At 44.2% G+C, this 18278-nt stretch overlaps 1 protein-coding gene across 2 annotated transcripts in view; it reads left to right on the plus strand.

Moving 5' to 3' along the window:
• The window catches only part of MFSD2B (MFSD2 lysolipid transporter B, sphingolipid), a 115290-nt gene extending 97248 nt beyond the window's left edge, over positions 1 to 18042 (plus strand). For both annotated transcript variants that reach the window (XM_073568308.1, XM_073568309.1), the window contains 3 exons: positions 606 to 749; positions 4418 to 4594; positions 16939 to 18042. In XM_073568308.1, the coding sequence (XP_073424409.1) occupies positions 606 to 749; positions 4418 to 4594; positions 16939 to 16975 (358 nt within the window). In that variant the 3' untranslated portion in view covers positions 16976 to 18042. The remainder of the gene's footprint in view (positions 1 to 605; positions 750 to 4417; positions 4595 to 16938) is intronic.
• Positions 18043 to 18278: the final 236 nt, after the last annotated feature.

The following is an 18278-nucleotide window of genomic DNA, read 5'->3' on the forward strand; positions in this document are numbered from 1 at the left end:
AATATCCTTTGTGCTTATTCAGCCGAGTAGAAGAAATATTTCTTCTGATATCACAGCCCTTCTCCTCTGCGTTTACAATACAGCTCCTTTGTCAATTGAGACACAGGGCTCGGGAAATGTGTTGCTTCAGACTGCAGTGCATCCTGACATGTGACTAGGATTGACTGCTGTTTGTATTACGTGATGGGGGGATTTTAAGAAAACCACTTTAAGGCAGAAGTGTTATATGTAAAAATGTGCTAAATTCATTAAACATTATGCAATACTTCGATAAATTTGGCGCGTATTGTCTATAGAGGCCAAGTTTTACAGCCACTGTGATATCAGTATTCCCTTCAGCAATGATTGCCAACACTCCTGCAAAACTACATTCCCAGCATGTTCAGACAGCACAGCTCCCATGCTATGCGGTAAGCGGTAGTTTTGCAATTTGTTCCTTTCCTAATAGCATTGCAAGAATAGACAGACGTAGCAGAGCTGAATGTGCTAAATGCAAGACAGTTAATGCACATACAAAACAAACTGCAAATGAAAAAGTGGTATCTGTAAAAATACTTTTAAGAGTCAGGCACGGGATATTTTGTAATCTGGTCTAATCCCTTCAGGTCCATGCTTCCTGACGTAGTGGATAATTTCCGACAAAAAAACCCTCGTGCAAATGGACTGGAGGCCATTTTCTACTCCTCGTTTGTCTTCTTCACCAAGTTATCTGCAGGGATCGCACTAGGAATTTCTACCCTGTGCCTGCAGTAAGTGATAAATGTGTAACAAAAGTGCCGCCATTTAGCCCCGACACCCCTGATGGGTGATTTAGGACCATGATGCATTGCATGCCCTTCATTTTTTACTGTGCAAAAACACCAATTTTTTTTATATAGATGCTTAAGTAGTGTAATACACATGACCGATCATCAAACCTGAAGAATAAAAAATAATGAAGATGTGATTCAAACCTCTAAATTATCATAGCCCTTAAAGAGTACAGGAGTGCCACTCCTGACTACAAGTTGGGCCTGGTAATGTAATTCAGATCCATTGAAGTGAACGGGGTCTGAGCTGCAATATCATTCACAGATCTTGGAATTAATACAGATCACAGACCCGAAAAATTAATTAAGAATGACCCCAAATTCAGACTTGCCTCCTGACAGATTCAGTGAGACTCCAGTTTTGATGATAAGGCGAGGTGTTAGACTGGAGTCACACATGACGTATAAAAAAACGGTCTGTTTTCCACGGACCAGAATCGCACAAATGTTTCATGAACAGTGATCTGTATGTCATCTGATTGTAATGCGAGGATGCGATTTTCTCGCATCTAAGCATCCGTGTGACATCCATATGGCATTCGTATGGCGAGATTTTCTCGCTGGCTTGCAAAATGGACATATAATGGAGCCCAATGACAGTTTAAAACACGAAAGAATAGATATAGACACATAGAATACATATACTGTATATATATTTCATACAGTTCTACATAGCATAAAATCATTACAAAACTCAACATGAAATGACACATGGTTTACAAACCATTTCATTTAATTTAGTTTTATATATGTCTTTGACTAATAATTAGATTAGTGTATGTGTGTAAAATTTGGGACATGTAGGTGTTAAATTAACGGGTAAATTTGTGGAAAAAAATTGCATGGGCTCCCGCTGTATTTTCTCCACCAGAGAGGTAAAGCCAGTGAGTGAGGGCAGAAATTAATAGCCAAGAGAGGGACCAATGTTATGGCTGCCTCGCTACAAACATCTGCCCCCAGCCTTTTCTGGCACTTAGCCTCTCTATTCCCATTGCCTTTAGCAGTGGCTCATGGGTTAATAATTGGGTTAATGTCACCTTACTACTGAAAGGTGACATTAAGCCAGGTTAATAATGGAGAGGTGTCAATAAGACACCTATCCATTATTAATCCTGTAGTAGTAAAGGGTTAAAAAGACACACACGTTAATTAAAAATTCTTTTAATGAAATAATTACACAAAGTTTTTGACCAAATTTATTATTCTGCTAATCCAACAAAAGCCCTTGTTCTCCTGTAAAAATAAATAAATAACAAAATCAACAATATCCACACCTCTCCGCAGTTCAGTCAGGTCTCCCGCTGCAATCCATCTAATAAATGCGCCCTTTCAGGGGTGGCTGGGGCAGATATTTTTAGCAAGGAGGGGCAATAACCATGGTACCTTCCTAGGCTGTTAATAACTCTATGAAATATATATATATATATATATATATATATATATATATATATATATATATATATATATATATATATATAATGTGTCTCAATGACATGTAAATACAGTGCCTTGAAAAAGTATTCGGGCCCCCTGGAACTTTTCAACCTTTTCCCACATATCATGCTCCAAACATAAAGATACCAAATGTAAATTTTGGTGAAGAATCAACAACAAGTGGAACACAATTGTGAAGTTGAATGAAATTTATTGGTTATTTTAAATTTTTGTGGAAATTCAAAAACTGAAAAGTGGGGCGTGCAATATTATTCGTCCCCTTTACTTTCAGTGCAGCAAACTCACTCCAGAAGTTCATTGTGGATCTCTGAATGATCCAATGTTGTCCTAAATGACTAATGATGATAAATATAATCCACCTGTGTGTAATCAAGTCTCCGTATAAATACACCTGCTCTGTGATAGTCTCAGGGTTCTGTTTGATGCATAGAGAGCATCATGAAGACCAAGGAACACAACAGGCAGGTCTGTGATACTGTTGTGGAGAAGTTTAAAGCCAGATTTGGATACAAAATTATTTCCAAAACTTAAACATCCTAAGGAGCACTGTGCAAGCGATCATATTGAAATGGAGGGAGTATCATACCACAGCAAATCTACCAAGACACAGCCGTCCCTCTAAACTTTCATCTCAAACAAGGAGAAGATTGATCAGAGATGCAGCCAAGAGGCTCTTGATCACTCTGGATGAACTGCAGAGATCTACAGCTGAGGTGGGACAGTCTGTCCATAGGACAACAATCAGTCGTACACTGCACAAATCGGGTCTTTATGGAAGAGTGGCAATAAGAAAGCCATTTCTCAAAGATATCCATAAAAAGTGTGGTTTAAAGTTTGCAACAAGCCACCAAACATGTGGAAGAAGGTGCTCTGGGCAGATGAAACCAAAATCGAACTTTTCGGCAACAATGCCAAATGATACGTTTGGCGTAAAGGTAACACAGCTCATCACTCTGAACACACCATCCCCACTGTCAAACATGGTGGTGGCAGCATCATGGTTTGGGCCTGCTTTTCTTCAGTAGGGACAGGGAAGATGGCTAAAATTGATGGGAAGATGGATGGAGCCAAATACAGGACCATTCTTGAAGAAAACCTGTTGGGAGTCTGCAAAAGACCTCAGACTGGGACGGAGATTTGTCTTCCAACAAGACAATGACCCAAACATAAAGCAAATGAAATCTACAATGGAATGGTTCACAAATAAACGTATCCAGGTGTTAGAATGGCCAAGTCAAAGTCCAGACCTGAATCCAATCGAGAATCTGTGGAAAGATCTGAAAACTGTTGTTCACAAATGATCTCCATCAAACCTCACTGAGCGCGAGCTGTTTGCCAAGGAAGAATGGGCAAGAATTTCAGTCTCTCGATGTACAAAACTGATAGAGACATACCCCAGGCGACTTGCAGCTGTAATCGCAGCAAAAGGTGGCGCAACAAAGTATTCAGTTAAAGGGGACGAATAATATGGCACGCCCCACTTTTCAGTTTTTGACGTTCCACAAAAATTCAAAATAACCAATAAATTTTTTTCAACTTCACAATTGTGTCCCACTTGTTGATTCTTCACCAAAAAAATTACATTTGGTATCTTTATGTTTGAAGCATGATATGTGGGAAAAGGCTGAAAAGTTCCAGGGGCCCGAATACTTTCGCAAGGCACTATATATATATATATACATATATATATATATATATATATATATATATATATATATATATATATATATATATATATATATATAATATGTGTGTGTGTATTCTATGTGTATATATCTATTCTTTCTATTCTTTAGTAAACATGTCAGTGTGATTTTACTGTATCGGGCACTGAATTGTCGGCTTTTGTAAAGGACACCGGTGCGTATTTCTCGCAAGTCACGCGTATGGTCCGCGTGTAATCCAATTTTTTTCTCGCACCCATAGACTTGCATTGGCGAGTCTCGGGCGTAATATGGTGCAAATCGCAGCATGCTGCGATTTCCTCCGCACGTATAATATGGGCCAGAAAAGAAATCGAATGATGGGAGCTGCCCCATAGATTAACATTGGGACGAGCGCGATGCGATTTTTTTCTCACATAGCACTCGTCCGGATTTCTCGCTAGTGTGACTCCCGCCTTAAATATAGATACTGACTAGTGTTGCTGGCAGATTCGCAGGTTACAGCAGTGGAGCCTGCAGACAATCCTACCACGTGGTGCTGACGCTGCAGATACTCATTGGTGCGGTCCCGGGGGTCCTCATTATTCTAGGACTGATCGTCCTCATCTTCTACCCAATCACAGAAGACTCGCGGAGGGAAACGGAGCTAGCACTCAATAATATAAGGTACAAATGATTATATTAGCTCGGTATGATGCCATACATCTCATGCAATAAGATGCCCACGGCAATGGAATCACCCCCAACATGTGTTATCCACTGGGCATTGTCACTCAGTGGTTCCTCCTGTGACATCAGGGGTAAAACAAGCCAAGGCAAAGGGAAGATTGTCATGGTCAGTGCAAGAAAGCCAACAAACACCAATATTGCCAACGTAATCATCCCAGTTGTAGCCATTTCTGCCTATCAATCATATTGGCTACTTCTGTCATGGCAGAATGCCTGGTCTGTGGTGATTAGAGATGAGCGACTTTGCCTTTTTTCGGGTCGAGTCGGGTTTCACGAAACCCGACTTTCGCAAAAGTCGGGTCTAACGAAATCGGCCGATTATCGTGAAAAGTCGAAGGCCGACTGAAACACGAAACCCAATGCTAGTCAATGGGGAAGAAAAGTCGGCAGTAAGTGGAGGACAGGAAACACACCTAGAGTGCCCATTTTAATGCCAAAAACATCAATTCTTATTCCTTAAGCTTGTCAACCTTAATTTACTTTATAATAATAGTTAGGCATTGAAAACTGGGGGTTAATTGGCTAAAGTTGTGAGGGGGAGGGTAGTGCTGGCTACAGATTTTTGTGGGCCCAGGGCCAAAGAGTGTCAATGGGCTCCTTTAACACATGCCACAATTCATGATCCTTTGATACGGCAGAGAAATAGCTACAGTTATATAGCTAAATAGTTAAAATAGTTAAATAGCTAACAGTACAATGAAAAATACTGCAATTCTTACATCACATGACTGATATCCATTTTAAATTCTCCAATAGCTACAAAAACGGACAGTATATTCCTCCATACAGTATTATGGCCACCGCATAGTGCGCCATACAGAGTAATGAGGCCCATATATTTCTCCATACAGAATCATTGATCCCATATAATGTTCGATACAGTATATGATGAGCTCCACATAATGCTACAGTATATGTTGTTCACCATGGATGAAGCTCCAGTGTCTTATGGGCCCAAATAATGCTCCATATATAATGGGCCCCATTTCTAATGCTCCAGTGTATAATGGGCCCTGTAAATGCTGCTCCAGTGACTGATGTCCACCTTTGGAATGCTCCAGTGTATGCTGGGCCTCAGATATCATTCTCCAGAATATCGTGCTCCCCAAAAATTGCTCCCAACCTTTAAAACAATTAAATAAGTCTCCTCGCCAGGGAATCCCTGTACTAGTCTGGACTCCTCGGTGTCACCATCTTCCATCTCTCTGCACTTGGACTGTTTAGGCAGAGGGCGTACAGACGTGATGTCATCGCGCTCTTTCACCAGAATGTCACTGTCAGGAAAAGTGTTTGGTTTCCGGGGGCAGTATGGTTGCAAAGCTGAACCTTAAAGGAATGTCCAGAAGGGCACCACCAGGAGTGGAGTCTGCGGCTTAATTGGACTCAACACGGGCAACCTCAACCATGCCATCCACAAAAAAGCTGCACAGATTGCAAGCTTAATTCCGTTAACGAACGAGACTCCGGCATGCCCCCGCGGTCCGCGTCCAGCTTACTAGAGGGACACGCGAGGCTCTGGCACGCGAGATCGGCCAATAACAGGTCTGTCATGCCCTTACATGTCCGGGGCTGCACGCGTGCTACAATGAAAGGACCAGCGTGTATCGCTTACAGGTACGGATAACACGCTGAACCCCGTTAGTGATGGGGATCTGGGATTACAATTCTTTCCCGCGAACAAGCATTTCCCAGTAAGTGCAGGTCAACTGTAATTCTGGAATTAGACCTAAACGCATTCCAGAAAGAATTTGAAAAAATTAATTTTCCAAACCACAGGTGCTGTAGCTTGCTTAACAGCTGGGCTCCTCTGCTGAGTAGCACACAGTTCTTACATAAACAGGCGGCATAGCTTGGTTCACGGGTGGCCAACTCTGCTGAGTAGCATACACAGTTACAAGGCCCAAAGTATTAAGTGGTGTAAATGCAGTCAAAAACTGGTTCTTTCATAAACAGGCGGCATAGCTCGGTTCACGGGTGGGCTCCTTTTCTGAGTAGCAAACACAGTTACTAGGCCCAAAAGGATTTTCAGGACAATATGCGGTAAAAAATTATTAGAAAAACACAGGGTGTAGCTCCTTCACAGGTGTACTACACCTCTGGCTACCAGACACCGCTACTATGCCCTAAAACTGTCTATTATCATTGAAAACCATTATTAATGTGAAAAAAAAGATACGCTTTTGTTTAACGAAATGTTCTCGAATGGAAACTCGAACAGCCGAATTTTAATCAGTGTTGTAGTTCGACGAACGGATCTAACACTGCCCAAAACAGCTAGAATTTGAACTTGGCGAACAGTTCCACTCAAACACCACTCATCTGTAATCAGGAGGCAGGCTCAGACGGTCTCAGGCACAGTATGGATTCGACAAGATTGCAGAAAGTTGAGAAAGGGTACAGTATGACCGGATAACAGGTATATATAGCATAGTTTAAACATTTAAAATCTCCATGTTTATTTCCGGAGTCCGACAAAGACACTCACAGCCTCAGTATGGATTAGACAACAATCTAAAAAGTAGAAAAAAGGAAATGTTTTTGAAGCGTACACCAGTATACACTGTTGGGGTATTTTTAAATCTTCATATATATTTCTGTCTCAGTAAGACAGTCCAGACTCTCTGCAAGAGGAAATGGGTTGCCCTCCCAGAGCCGTGGGGTATTCGGTACCAGGCCGGTGTCAGCGGGATGTGTCACAGCTGCGGTGACCCGGTCCGTGGCCCTGGGCGCCCAAGTAATGGGGGAGATTGAATGGTGGAATGTAGTTGATTAAATCAATAGTTCGTGAGGCCACCTGTGGTGTTCGGCAAGTGAGGTGTTAAGCCGACGCTGCATGCAGATCCACTGGGACTGATGGTATGGTGCAGCAAAGATGTAAAAGCTCCCCACAGGTGAAGCTGTAGTCCCAGGGCAGTGTAGATGTGGTTGGCATGGGGATGTAACAATGCCGGAAGGGTAGGAAGCAGACAAAGACACAGCAGGGTGCAATTTCTGTACCTTTACTTGATAAATGCAGTCCAGGGTCCTGATTACAGATGGTACCGGAGCAGGCTAGCCTGGAAGCAGCTCAGGATTCTCTCTCAGCAGATGGGCTGTGCAGTCTCCTTCCCTAGCACTTATTTGAGTGAAGTACTCCTAGTACTGAGTTACACTGAAGTTCCTCCTAATTTTCTTCTACTAGCACTCCTCGTATGGCAGACAGCTGTAGCCGCTATTTCTCTCTTGGCTCACTCCGTGCTGTTGTGCCTCCGAGTCTTAGATGGGGGTAGGGCATTTACAGCCTCCTACTCCTCTGGTGTCTGTTGCAGGACCATTAATATCCGTACAACCATGGAGACCAGGCTCCAGTTCATGCGCTCTCACTGGGAGGGAGCTCTCATTCCTCAGCTCAACCTCCAGCTTCCCTCCACACGTCTACACACGTGGCCCTCCTCACACTAACTGACCACTCCTTCCTCTTGGCCCTCAGAGAGCACTCCTCCCTTCAATTCCGGTTCAGAGTCCCCCTTGCTGGCCTGGAGTGGAACTGTGTTGCATGTATAGGTTAACTGCAAGAGAGACCCTTCACTGCTTCCAAGCCTGGCATTACCCTCCCTGGAGGAAGGCAAAGCCACTGTGGCGGCCATACTCCTGGGGGCGCCACAGAAACGAGATGGATAAAAGTACAGACATAAAGTCGAGTGATTGCAGAAATTTAGGAATTACTAATCAGGGGAAAAACTCCCGGGAGAATTCTCAGAGGCGATGCTGACCCTCAATTACTTTGTGTGTGGAGACAGCGAAAACATTTCTTTGTGAAGAAAGGGTTGCTGTATCGCAGTACCGTTGATCCCATCACGGTTACTCATCTCCATCAAATTTTGATCACAGGGAGAGATGTAGACATGGTCCTCACTGCCTATCATGATCTGTCTGGTAACTTTGGAGTTCAAAAGACAGAAGCCACAGGCTCTAGGCGATTCTATTGGACTGGCACGAGAGGGCACATTTAAAAATGTGGGCAGGAATGTCACACGTCTGTGAGTAGGAAGACTGTGAAAGCTGATGATAAACCACCACTGCATCTCATTGTGAGTCGACGTCCATAAGAAATGGAAGCCATTGATCATCTGAAGCTAGAGCCCGGCCAGCAGGACAGGGCATAGCTACGTGTTAACCATCATCTATCAGTTCACCAAATTTGTAGTGGCAGTCCCAGGGAAGGATTTGACAGCCCAGATTACACAGCGGAGGAGCAGGGAGAGGTAAATATTGCAAATGCTGGGGCCCTGCCCAAGCAAGGGGGTCCCACTCGTGGGCATCGGTACTGGCACTGGGCCCCTCATAGTACGCCGGTGTGTCTGACGGCGGGTGTGCACTCCCACTGTCAGAGACACTTGATTGCACTATGAGGGACCCTGTGCCAGTGCCGGCACCCAAGAGTCGGCCCACCCACCTGTCCAGGGCAATGGCACTCGCACGGTTGCGTGCGCTAGGTGGTGACCCCGGCCATGGGGGGGGGCAGCCCAGTTAGGGAGGTTTAAAAAATGGCATATGTTGATGTTGGATATTCAGCAGCTGCAAGTGGAGGAATTGGAGAAGTCCGAGGAAGAGGAGGACAAAAGCGAGACATTTTTCTGGCAACCTATGTGTCATCAGGGGAAGGTGAGACAAAATCCTTTGAAACCCATGCATGGTTCATTTTAATGAAGGTTAGATCATCAACATTTTGGGTCGACAGACGGGTCCTTTTTTCTGTCAGGATTGAGCCAGCAGCACTGATGTCTCTTTCCGATAGCACACTAGCGGCAGGACAAGCGAACTCCTGTAAGGCATATTGTGCCAATTCAGGCCAGGCGTCCAGTTTAGAGGCCCAATAGTCAAAGGGGAATGACCTGTCAGGGAGAACATCGATATGGGACGAGAAGTAGTTTGTAACCATAGTTGACAACTGCTGTCTCCTGTCACTTTCAATCGATGCAGTATTACCAGTCGTGTAAGCGGGACTTGATAAATCAGTCCACAACATGGTCATGAAACCCCTGTCTCCAACGCCACTTCTGATGTGTGCACCACGAACACCTCTTCCATGTTGCCCCCTACGGCTCGTTGGGGAACCATCACCGCTGCTGTGTGCTGGAAATGCCTCCAACAAACGGTTTACCAGAGTTGCTTGTTTGTTAGCCAATATTAGGTCAAGGTTCTCCTGTGGCATGATGTTTTGGAATTTGCCTTTATAGCGTGGATCCAGGATGCTGGCCAACCAGTAGTCGTCATCGTTCATCATTTTGGCAATGCGGGGGTCCCTTTTTAGGATCTGCAAGGCATAATCTGACATGTGGGCCAATGTTCCAGGTGTCAATGATGCACTGCGAGTGCTGGGTGGAGGAGCACTTTGTGCAAATCCACATCCCTCCAGTCACGCACAAACCCTGTACCAGACCTTGCCACACCAACATTTTCTCTTGCCCCACGAGAAGCATCCTCCTCCCCTAAATAATCATCCCCATCATCATCCTCCTCCTCCTTCTTCCTCCACCTCTTCCAGGAGAGGTCCCGGAGCAGACAATGGCTGACTGTCATCAAGGCTTCCCTCCTCCTCTTCCTCTTCGGCTGCAGACGCCTGCTCCTTAATGTGCATCAAAGTTTGCATGAGCAGACGCATAAGTGGGATGCTCATGCTTACCAGTCGTGTGCATTCCTCAAAACACTGAAGGACTTTACAGAGGTCTTTCAGCTTCGACCACTGCACACCCGACAACTCCATGTCTGCCCTCAAAGTGCCTGGCCGTGTATCCTCCCACAAATGCATTACAACCTGCCTCTGTTCGCACAGCCTCTCAACCATGTGCAGGGTGGAGTTCCACCTTGTTGCAATGTCGATAATTAGGCGGTGCTTGGGAAGTTGGAGCAATCGCTGCAGCTTCTGCATACGACTGGAGTGTACAGGCGACCGGCGGATGTGCGAGCACAGTCTTCGGACCTTCTGGAGCAGGCCTGTTAACTCCGGATAATTATTGAGGAAACACTGCACCACCAGGTTCAAGGTGTGAGCCAGGCAAGGTATGTGTCGGAGTTTTGAAAGGGCTATGGCTGCCACAAAATTCCGGCCGTTATCACTAACTACCTTGCCTGCCTCAAGATGGAGACTGCCCAGCCATGACTCAGTTTGTCGCTGCAAGTAGTCAGTCAGTACCTCTGCGGTGTGTCTGTCGCCCAAACACATCATCTTCAACACAGCCTGCTGACGCTCACCACTAGCTGTTCGATAGTGGGACACCGAGTGTGCAACACTCGCAACTGCGGATGGAGTGCTCGTGCGACTGCGCTCTGTGGACGAGTTTTCGCTTCTGGAGGAGGAGGAGGGTCGAACGCCTACAGCCAACTGTTTCCTATACCGTGGGCTAGGCAGCACTGTCCCACCGCCGCTGTCCCCTGTGGACCCTGCATCCACCACATTAACCCAGTGCGCAGTGATGGACACGTAACGGCCCTGGCCATGCCTACTGGACCATGCATCTGTTGTGAGGTGCACCTTTCCACTCACTGATTGCTTGAGTGCATGGACAATGCGGTCTTTCACATGAAGGTGGAGGGCTGGGATGGCTTTGCGAGAAAAGAAGTGCCGACTGGATAGGTCATAGGGTGGTACTGCGTAGGCCATGAGTTCGCGGAAGGGCATCATCTCTAACGAGGTTAGTTTGGCAATGTGGGCGTTCAAACCCAGTGTACGCGGATGAGAGGATGAGTACTTTCTTGTCCTACTCATAGTCTCTGGTAGGGTGAGCTGGACTTGAGAGCTGCATATGGTGGAACTAGTGGTGGACATGGCGGACTGAGAGAGGGTTGATGATGGTGATGGAGTTGGTGTTCTTTCTGATGGCCTAGATTCAGTCTTTCATAGCAATAACATTGTGATTCCCTGACTGCTTTGGCCTTGCGACGATACCTCAACATTTGCTGCTGGTGGTGTGCTAACCGGTGGGGGAAACAATGCAGCGTTGCTGACTACCTTCTTTGGGAGCAGTTGCACATGTGGTACGTGAGGTTTGGTAGTCCGTCCACGCTTGCAAGTGCATGGTGGTTAAATGTCTAACCATGCAACTGGTATTCAAATTTCTCAGATTTTTCCCTCGGCCAAAGGTCTTTGCGCACTTCTTACAGATAACCTTTGCCTGATCATTAGGATTTTGTTCAAAAAAGTGCCACACTGCACTCTTCCTACTATGGAAGACATTTTGAGGCCTTGCACGCTGTGCTAATTTGACCGTCTGGCCTAGCTGTCCTGCAACTCTTTTGGTTTTTGTAACCTGTTTTTGGACTGCTCCGGGCCTGCCAGATAACAGCTGTTGCGATGTCGATGCCTGCTTCGGATGCTCCTCCTCCTCTTCTGAGCTATTGGCAGCGGCACCCTCTTCCCCCAATGGATGCCAATCTGGGTCAACTGGGTCATCCATCACCTCCTCATCAATGTCATGTGCACCTTCCTCTGTGTCACTATGTAAGGTGGTATAGTATGCGGGAAGGGGCACCTGAGTTTCATCAGGGTCAGATTCTGGCTCAGTACACTGCGAGGACAATGTAGTGCTCTGAGTGAATGTACCAGCAGATAAATCTAGCAGTGGCTGTGCATCAGTGCACTCCATGTCAGATTCTTCTTGGACTGGGTAATTCACGATTTGACTTGATAACCCAGGCATGGTATGTGGAAAGAGCTCCATGGAGTAATCTGTAGTGTGGCCTGCCGCATCCTTTACTTTTGGTAGGGGTGAAGGACACAAGGAAATGTGTGGTTCCTGACCATGAGCCTCCAATGACGACTCAGTGCTTTTATTTTTTGAAAGTTCAGAAGAGGAGGCGAGAGAGCTGGAGGCTGTGTCAGCAATGTAAGCCAAAACTTGTTCCTGAAGCTCCGGCTTTAAAAGCGGTTTACCTACTCCCAGAAAAGGGAGCCTTCGAGGCCTTGTGGAGCCAGATGATGACGCAGGCTCAACACCTCCTGCATTAGGTGCTATTGTGCTTTTGCCACTACCAGCAGATCCACCACCACCACCAACACCATCATTACCAGCTGGCAACCCCCGCCCACTTCCACGGCCTCTTCAACACACTTCCTCATTTTTTAGAAAATGTACCCAAAATACCACCAGCTATTTGGTACTGTAAAACAAGGTACAAGGTGTATATAGTATTGGGGAGAATTTGAATCTCCCTACAGACTTGAGGACACTGAACTATTATCTCAGGCCCAGTGTAGATTACACCTCAGTATAACAGACTGAAATTGGATGGTGTAAAAAACGTCTATATAGGACTGGGGAGAATTTGAATCTCCCTACAGACTTGAGGACACTGAACTAATATCTCAGGCCCAGTGTAGATTACACCTCAATATAACAGTCTGAAATTAGATGGTGTATAAAATGTCTATATAGGACTGGGGAGAATTTGAATCTCCCTAGAGATTTTAGCAAGCTGACAATGATGCTCTCAGTCCCAAGTATGGCAGCAGGCAGCCTAAGGGCAGTTTCACACGTCAGTGTCTCCGGTACGTGTAGTGACAGTTTTCTCACGTACCGGAGACACTGACACACGTAGACACATTCTCATGAATGTGTCTATGCAGATGTCAGCATGTTTTCACAGACCGTGTGTCCGTGTGCAAAACACGCTGACATGTCTGTTTTTGTGCAACAACACGGATCACACGGACCCATACAAGTCAATGGGTCCGTGTAAACACGTACCGCACACGGATGCTGTCCGTGTGCTGTCTGTGTGCGATCTGTGTGCGTTTTTAAAAGTCAAAGGGTTAACAATAAAAATTTTTTTTTCAAAAACACGGTCACACGGACAGCATACGGACAGCACACGGATGGTACACGGATGACCTCCGTATGCACACGGACACAGCTCCGGTACCGGAATTATCTGGACGTGTGAAACTGCCATAATAAGCAGGACTGCTGCACACAAAAGTGTGGAAAAATGAACGCTTGGTAACTGGGCAAAAAAGAGGATGTATTTTTGCTTTTAAAAAAGCAGTTTGCACAGCAGTGTGCAAACAGCAATGCAGCTATCAGGGAGCCTTATAAGGCAGCCTAATAACCAACACAGCTGATGCACCAAAATAGAGCCTCCCCTTGCACTGCACAGTGACTGGTGTGTTGTACAGGCAAAATCGCCAGCAGCAGAAGCAGTTTTTTGTATCTTCTTCCCTGCCTAACGCTCTCCCTACAGAACCAGCAGCAGCAGCTCTCCCTATGCTAAGATCGGCAGAAGTAAGATGGCGGTCAGCGTGCACGCCCTTTTTTAGCCCCTGTGACGCCACTCAAAGCAAGCCAATCACTTGCATGCCCTTCTCAAAGATGGTGGTGGCCGCTGCCTTTGTCATCGCATTGCCCACAGTGTGCATCCTCCATCATTGGCTGAAAAAGGGCGCTGGAAGCATCTTTTGAAATGCGACTTTGGCGCTCTGGTCGCCGACCTCGTGGCCGGCCTCACGCTATGGTCGGGTTTCGTTTCATGAAACCCGACTTTTGCGAAAGTCGGCGACTTTTGAAATTGACCGACCCTTTTCGCTCAAATCTAGTGGTGACATTTTTCAATTCCACCTGCTTGGGAGGCGGATGTGGGCCCTTTACCTTTTGGGCACAGGTTGCACCAATAACGTGTCTACACCTGGGATAGTGCCTAGTTTGGAGTGTTCTTTGCACCTTAGTCCTACCAGGTCTTGACTCCTCCAGAAAAAAAAAAAACACCATATATGAACAGCAAAATGGATTTCCCATCCAAATGAATAGGAAGAATGTTTTTTTTTTTAAGGAGAATTTTGGAATATGTCATCTACAAAAAAACCTCCATCTGAACATAACAAGTAGGCTATAAGGTATTTTGAGGAGGTCAAAAATTATGATTTTCTTTTTTTCAAGCAGAATATGCTTCTGGAAACTTTTTAAAAAAAAAAAAATTTCTGAAAAGGTTTTAAGGCGTTTTGGAAGAGTGTTTTCCTGAAATTTTCTTTGCAGCCTTTTGATTGCAGTTTCTAACTAGGTATAACAGCAAGTAAGAAAATATAACTTTTAATGCATAGCTTAAAAAATTACCAGACCTAAAGTGTCACCAAATAGTGATTAAAATTAGATGCCCATACATTGGGTGATCCCCCAAGGGATAATTGAATACACCCAAAAGCATCAAATAGGAATATAGAATGCAGCTAGTATAGCATCCAAACAGCAATCTATATATATATTGGATACAGCATAAAAAATAGCAGCAAAATGCCATAGCCAAATGCACTCATATGTTTATATACTGGCTAGACCAAAAAAAGGGGGAGGGGGTTCATAGCCACCAATAGATGAGAATAATAAAAGGAACAATCTCACCAATATTTTGCAGACGGTCAGGAGTCTCCAGGGATACTCATCGTACATGTGGAAAGGCAGCAGTGGGAGTACAATACCCTGTCACATCCCTCATAAGCTGACCATTACCTGATCCCCAGACTCCTGCCCTGACAAGGGCAGTCCACAACTAGCCCTAGATTGCACAAGCCCTACACTTTCCCTTAAAGGAGCGTCCCAACGCGTTTCATCCAAGTAATTCTTCAGGGGACTAACTTGTTCAAAAGTGCCACAGTGCTAAAGCTAAGAGACATACATCCTCCTGCTCTCAATGCTATCTGCTGTCTGAGAGCAGGAGGATGTATGTCTCTGAGCTTTAGCACTGTGGCACTTTTGAACAAGTTAGTCCCCTGAAGAATTACTTGGATGAAACGCGTTGGGACGCTCCTTTAAGGGAAAGTGTAGGGCTTGTGCAATCTAGGGCTAGTTGTGGACTGCCCTTGTCAGGGCAGGAGTCTGGGGATCAGGTAATGGTCAGCTTATGAGGGATGTGACAGGGTATTGTACTCCCACTGCTGCCTTCCCACATGTACGATGAGTATCCCTGGAGACTCCTGACCGTCTGCAAAATATTGGTGAGATTGTTCCTTTTATTATTCTCATCTATTGGTGGCTATGAACCCCCTCCCCCTTTTTTTGGTCTAGCCAGTATATAAACATATGAGTGCAATTGGCTATGGCATTTTGCTGCTATTTTTTATGCTGTATCCAATATATATAGATTGCTGTTTGGATGCTATACTAGCTGCATTCTATATTCCTATTTGATGCTTTTGGGTGTATTCAATTATCCCTTGGGGATCACCCAATGTATGGGCATCTCATTTTAATCACTATTTGGTGACACTTTAGGTCTGGTAATTTTTTAAGCTATGCATTAAAAGTTATATTTTATCTTACTTGCTGTTATACATTATACATATTTGGGTGAGAATTAATTGTCAATTTCTGATCACTATTGGCATTTTTGCTGTATATTCAGTTTCTAACTAGGAGCAAAATCCATCAGGATCCATTTTAAAGAAGTGTCATGTACTTTTTTTTTCTCCTTGCCAGACGGGTTTTTTTTTTTTAAACTCTTGAAAAAAAAATTCAAAAAGAAAAACGCTGATATGAACAGCAAAGTAGATCTCCCATAGGAATAAATAGGAAGGGTTTTGCTGAGGATTTTGGAGCAAATCCACTAAAAAAACCCAAAACATTGTGACCATAGCCTTAAAGAGGTAAGGTGTAATAATAATATTGGCAAATACCTCCAATTAGTAGTATACTGCAGTTCTAATTAGCTATGTTATGTACCCAATGTGCAGGGCATTGTAGTAGCTTAGATGTCCATGGTTACGACAACTGTCACATGGATGCCTAAGCTACTGTAATGCCCTGCACATGGGGTAAGCAACATAGTGAATCAGAAGAACTACACTACATTTCTAATTGGAGGTATTTGCTAATATTATTATTATACCTACTACATATTGGGATAAGATCTTGGAGATGGGAATACCCCTTTAATGTTTCTCAGTGGAAGAACACTGAAATCATTAAGAATTTTCTCTGACAATGTCATAGTTTATTGCAATTTTTTTATTGAAACATAACAAGGTTGTATTGTCATAATCTTGAGATTTGATGGTGGCTCAAGGATAACTGTGTGGAGTCATGCTTAAAGTGGTTAAATGAAAAAAGACAGCATCCACCATCAGGTTGGGGCAACTTTTACCTGATTAAAGGGGTTGTCCTGTAAACACCCATCCCCCAAAAAATCAAAGAATGGTAGAGTTGGAAGGGACCTCTTGGGCCATCTGGTCCAACCCCCTGCTCAAAGCAGGATTCGCTAAATCATCCCAGGATTCGCTAAAATTGGTTATAACTTCTCACAATTCATTTTCTCAGGTTGCAGACTCGGCGCTCGACCCTAATTGTCATCTAAACTGAATATCCAGCTCTGAAGGGGCAAGTCTGCAACATCTGCCGCTTAAAATCTTCAACTCCATCTGCTCCACCATTGGTGTGTCCGGAGTATGAGAACCAGCAGCGGCCTCACGCCATCATCACCACCGAGGGGGGAGCAAGAACTGTGAAGAGTTCCTTGTATCTAGCTACAGACCACGTATCGCTATCATTTACCCATAATATGGGTGCTGGTATTATTTATCACAGACACAAAACTGTTATTTTTGTAAAATTTATGTAAAAAAAATGTTATTATAATAATTTTTATATATGAGACATGCAGGTGTGAGTGTTCAGAGGATTAATAATGCAGTAACTATGGAAAATGATCCTTAGCAACCATGGTTTCCCATAGCAACCAATCAGGGTTTGTCCTAAAATGTCTAAACCCTGGCAGGAAAATGAAACATGCAATTGTGAGAGTGTTCAGATGATTGACAATTCAGTAACGATGGAAAATTTGCCTTAGCAACCATGGTAACCCATAGCAACCAATAAGGGTTTGTCATTAACTCTGGTAGGAAAAAGAAACATGCAAGTGTGTGAGTGTTCAGATGATTGACAATGCAGTAACTATGGAAAACGGGCCTTAGCAACCATGGTAACCCATAGCAACCAATAAGAGTTTGTCCTAAACTCTGGCAAGAAAATGAAACCTGCAAGTGTGTGAGTGTTCAAATGATTGATAATGCAGTAACTATGGAAAAAATGGGACTTAGCAACCATGGTTACCCATAGCAACCAGTCAGGGTTTGTCCTAAAATGTCTGCATTCTGACAGGAAAGCGAAGAATAAAATTGATTTGTGGCTCTGAGTCAGGGCGGCGCTGTGATTAGATGTAAAATGAGTTTTTCTATATGCTGTGAAATCACTGAAGTATGGAAAAAAAATGATTGCCTGTAATGCGTGCTCTGAAATAAAACTACAATGCTATGACTATTATTATCAGAAGGAAATGTAGAAAAAAAACTGTGCAATTATATGCATATATCATTTCATTTGTAGCCCTTTTACTTCCAAATAAATTATCTGCTGTTTTCTTTTGTTATTTCTTTTTTTTTTTTCTCCTCTCAAAGACTGATGAAATTATATCCTATATACCGTATTCTGTTTTATGTAAAGGGACTAACTGGGCTCCTCTGGGGCAGGGCACGCGCCTGACTACACTCTGATTGGTGCATGGCTCCAGTAGGAGGAGACTTAGCTGGTGATAAAGGGATTTTTTTTTCCATAAAAACGTACCATCATGATGAAAAGGAACATGGTTTTGACAGAGTGAT

The sequence above is a fragment of the Dendrobates tinctorius genome, unplaced genomic scaffold (assembly GCF_039654945.1).
Source record: "Dendrobates tinctorius isolate UK_male_01 unplaced genomic scaffold, ASM3965494v1 ptg000021l, whole genome shotgun sequence".
Taxonomy (NCBI): Eukaryota; Metazoa; Chordata; class Amphibia; order Anura; family Dendrobatidae; genus Dendrobates; species Dendrobates tinctorius.